This window comes from Aplysia californica, unplaced genomic scaffold, assembly GCF_000002075.1.
Source record: "Aplysia californica isolate F4 #8 unplaced genomic scaffold, AplCal3.0 scaffold00157, whole genome shotgun sequence".
NCBI lineage: Eukaryota > Metazoa > Mollusca > Gastropoda > Aplysiida > Aplysiidae > Aplysia > Aplysia californica.
This window is the reverse complement of record NW_004797427.1, coordinates 548,378-552,029: the sequence shown is the minus strand read 5'-3', so window position 1 is coordinate 552,029 and position 3,652 is coordinate 548,378. Positions and strand designations below refer to the sequence as shown.

The 3,652-nt window shown below is 39.7% G+C and overlaps 1 protein-coding gene across 1 annotated transcript in view; it reads left to right on the top strand.

The window, feature by feature from the left end:
- Window positions 1-3,652, top strand: part of LOC101852923 (fibrinogen C domain-containing protein 1-like) — a 49,345-nt gene that overhangs the window by 30,913 nt on the left and 14,780 nt on the right. The window contains exon 2 of the mRNA XM_005097555.3: window positions 2,942-3,046. Within this exon, the coding sequence (XP_005097612.2) occupies window positions 2,942-3,046 (105 nt within the window). The remainder of the gene's footprint in view (window positions 1-2,941; window positions 3,047-3,652) is intronic.

Sequence of the window (3,652 nt, the reverse complement as noted above, 5' to 3'; positions counted from 1 at the left end):
CGGCTTCCATTCCGAGTCAGATGTTGCGAGCGTGAAGAATGTTGTCTCGCTCTTTGAGCCGTTTAGCGTGAGTTTCCATCGCCTTCCGCTTGGCAAATAATCATGGCGTCAGGTTTTATTTACTCTTTACAGTGAACCTCATTTTTTCTACTTAATCTGAGGCAGAGGCTCGATCTACGATTCAAGATTGTTTCTACGAGATTCCCCTAATATTCATGGTCACCAATCATCGGTTTGGATTGGAATCATTGTCTTAATTCTAAAGACTGTTGTTGTTGTTGTTGTTGTTGTTGTTGTTGTTGTTGTTGTTGTTGTTGTTTTGTTGTTGTTTTTTGTGCTTCTTTGAAGGGGGGGGTTGTCTATTGTTTTTGTCAATTATTTGTCATATTTTTGCTATTGTATTTGTTGGTATTTTTTGTCTTGTATTTGCCAGTTTTTATTAGTATTTTGCCATGTCTTGTTATTGTTTTTGTCATTGTTTTTGACCCTGTTTTGCACTGTTCTTCCTTTATTCGCTAGATCTAGACTTTTCTGTTATTCGTATTGGTCAATGGTATTGTTTCTGCCGTTGTGTTCGTCCTTGGTGCGTTTTGCCTAACGCGCACTGGTGGGACCAGCTCAGTGGGGAGAATGTCTCTTTTCTCAAGGTATCTGAAGCAGCCAGCCTCCATAAATCCAGGGGTTGCTTTAGGTCATTGTTTTACGTCATTGTTTTAGACATTCTTTTTGTCACCTTTTTTGTCATGTTTTGCCAATGTTTGGGCATCATTTTTGTTAATTTTTTGTTGGGTTTTTTTTTTTTTGGTCTTTGTTTTGTAATAATTGTTTTGCGACATCATTGTTTTTTTAATGTTGTTTTGTCATTGTTTTTGCCACTGTTTTTGTCTGTATCTTGTAATTGATTTTTTTTCATGAATTTTTGTAAATGTTTTTGCCATTTCTTTCGCGAAGCCAATGTTTTACAAAAGTGTCATGTCGTGTACTTTCTGTCAGCTTTACTTTGCGAGTGTTTGGCAGATGCTCTTGTGTGGTTTGCTCCTTCTTTCCTATCAAACATCTATCGTCCTGATCTCTCCTCCTTCATTTTTGTGCTTGTCACTCTCTTGTCACACCCTTAAACTCCGGCTTTTATTTGACCGTTTTATGTTGCAAGTGCTGTAACATTTTAAGTAAAACTAAAAAGCTTTACTTTATAAAAACTTTGCTTTTATTACCTTTTTCCCTTTCCCTCTGCTTTTTTTTTCAGAATAACTGTTTCCACCATGAACTAAAAATCCTTGTGGGTGGTTGGCGGTTGCTCTGGTGTGGTTTGCTTCTTCTTTCCTATCAAACATCTATCATCCTTATCTCCCCTTCTTCTTTTTTATGTTTGTTACTCTCTTGTAACACCTCTAATCTTTTGGCGCTCATATGACCTTATGCAGTTGCGAGCGCCGTAAAACCTCTACTAAAACTAAAACTAAAAATCCTTTTTTTTTTCATCGATATGCTTGTTTTTATTCTGACAGACAACGAACAAACGAACAAACAAACAAATAAACAAACGGTAGACAAACAAGAAAACAAACAAAATAAACAAATATAATATACACAAACGTACATCAGTTGTCCTTTGTGTCAACTGTCCTTTGTGTTTCTTTGTGTCAGCTTTACTGTGTCCACTATAACTTTATTTTGTGTCAGTTCTTTATCTTTGGAGTAGGTTGCATGACAATGTCCTCAAGAAATATTTATGGGAAGTTGGTGGGTGCTGTGATTTTGTTTGCTCCTTCTTTCCTATCAAAAGAGTGTTGTCCTAATCTTTCCTCCTTTTTTGTGTATGTTACTCTCTTGTAACACCTCTAATCTTGGACACTTAATATGCCCTAATTATGTTGCAAGTGCCGCCAAACGCTTACAAAAACAAAATTACTTTGTGTCGATGTTACATCAATACTTTTTTTTATTTGTCAACTTTATTTTGTGTTACATTTTATCAAATTTCCTGTGTGTCAAATTTGTTTTAAAAAATGTTCGGCAAGTGCTTTCCGACGTTCTCAACTGTATAGGGTCCTTTGAATTTTGCCCTGGTGGCGGCCGAAGTCTACTCTTATTGATTTTAGACCTCCAATGGATCTTTAACGTGCGCAACTTGCACACGGGACCTCCGAGATATTTCGCCCTTGGCTATGTGTAGATCTTTCCTACTATGAGATCAGGGGTGTGGCTAAAACACAGCAGTAAGGAGCCAAGGAGTAGCAGTAGAAAGGCTGCAGAAAGAATCAGAAGCCCAGAGGAGGGGGCAAAGGAGGTGAGGGGGTGGGGGCAGAAAGTGGAGACGAAAGTAGACGACAGAACATTGCAAGAGAGCAGGAAAGGAGGCGAAAGGAGACAATTTTAGAGAACAGAACTTTTTTTTCGATCTCTACTCGGATTCGAACCCGCAACCTTTGAATGGGAGGCGAACACGTTAACCTCTAGGACCCCGTGTTAAAATCTACATTGTGACAGCACTACTTTGAGTCAAAATTATCATGTTCTGACAACTTCACAATAATTATCTTTATTCTGTTTCAGCTTTAGTTTGTGTTACTTCGTTTTAACTTGACCGTGCCACAACTCTAAGTATGCTTCGTGCGTGTCAACTTAACTGCGTGCCAACTTTATTTTGTATCGACATTACATTTTTTTAATGATTTTTTTTTCTTCAGGGGGTGGGGGGAATTTTTATCTTGTACCATTTTTACTCTATAACAACTGTTTTGCAGCAATTGCAAGTTTCGCTTCTCGATCCGACGTTGTGTCCTTGGGAAAGACAAATCACACGAATTTCCTACTTGGCTCTGTCCGTTCGGATATGGGCTCGGAGTTCCCTCCCACCTCTTACATAATCTAAAAGTGTTGCTAGGGACGTTAAATTTGTACCATTTCACCATATCTTTTCCCTGTCGGTCGTCCCCAGATCTCCCACCCCGAGAGCATTTTCCAACAGTCGGTGGTGGGTCCGGCCCATCAGTCTGATGTGCTTCGCCTAAATCTGCTTAACACCTACGGGGGAGCCTACCAGGTACATTATTCTGATGGACGGTTGTTGTTGTTGTTGTTGCTTCTTCTTCTTCTTCTTCTTCTTCTTCTTCTTCTTCTTCTTCTTCTTCTTCTTAACTTCTAATTATCATTTCTCGCCCTCGGCGCGCTGATAGAAACGAGTGGTTGTTTTTTTTTCTCAGATGGAAGTTTTTGTAAGAGTCTATACCACAGCCTCCTTGTATGCCAAAAACCGCGCACTGTCATGGCTGCCCCTGTTTGCTCTGTAGATAAATATAGCTGCAATGCGTGTGCTCCATTGGCCGTACAGTTACGCCCAAATGAAGGACAACTCAAGTATCGCTATAATCGATTGCCCTTGACACTCCTCTCTCTATTTCTATATAGTCTGTCTCTCTGTCTGTCTGTCTGTCTATCTGTCTGTCTGTCTGTCTGTCTGTCTGTCTGTCTCTCTCTCTGTCTCTCTCTCTCTCTCTCTCTCTCTCTCTCTCTTTCCCCTCGCTCACCGTTCATTAAGCTCAAACCGGATAAAAAAAAAAATCAGCCCCGAGGACAGAATATTGTAAAAAAAAAAGGGGGGAGGAACCTGGCATTACAAAACAAAACTCTTGGGGGCCTTTTAGCAATC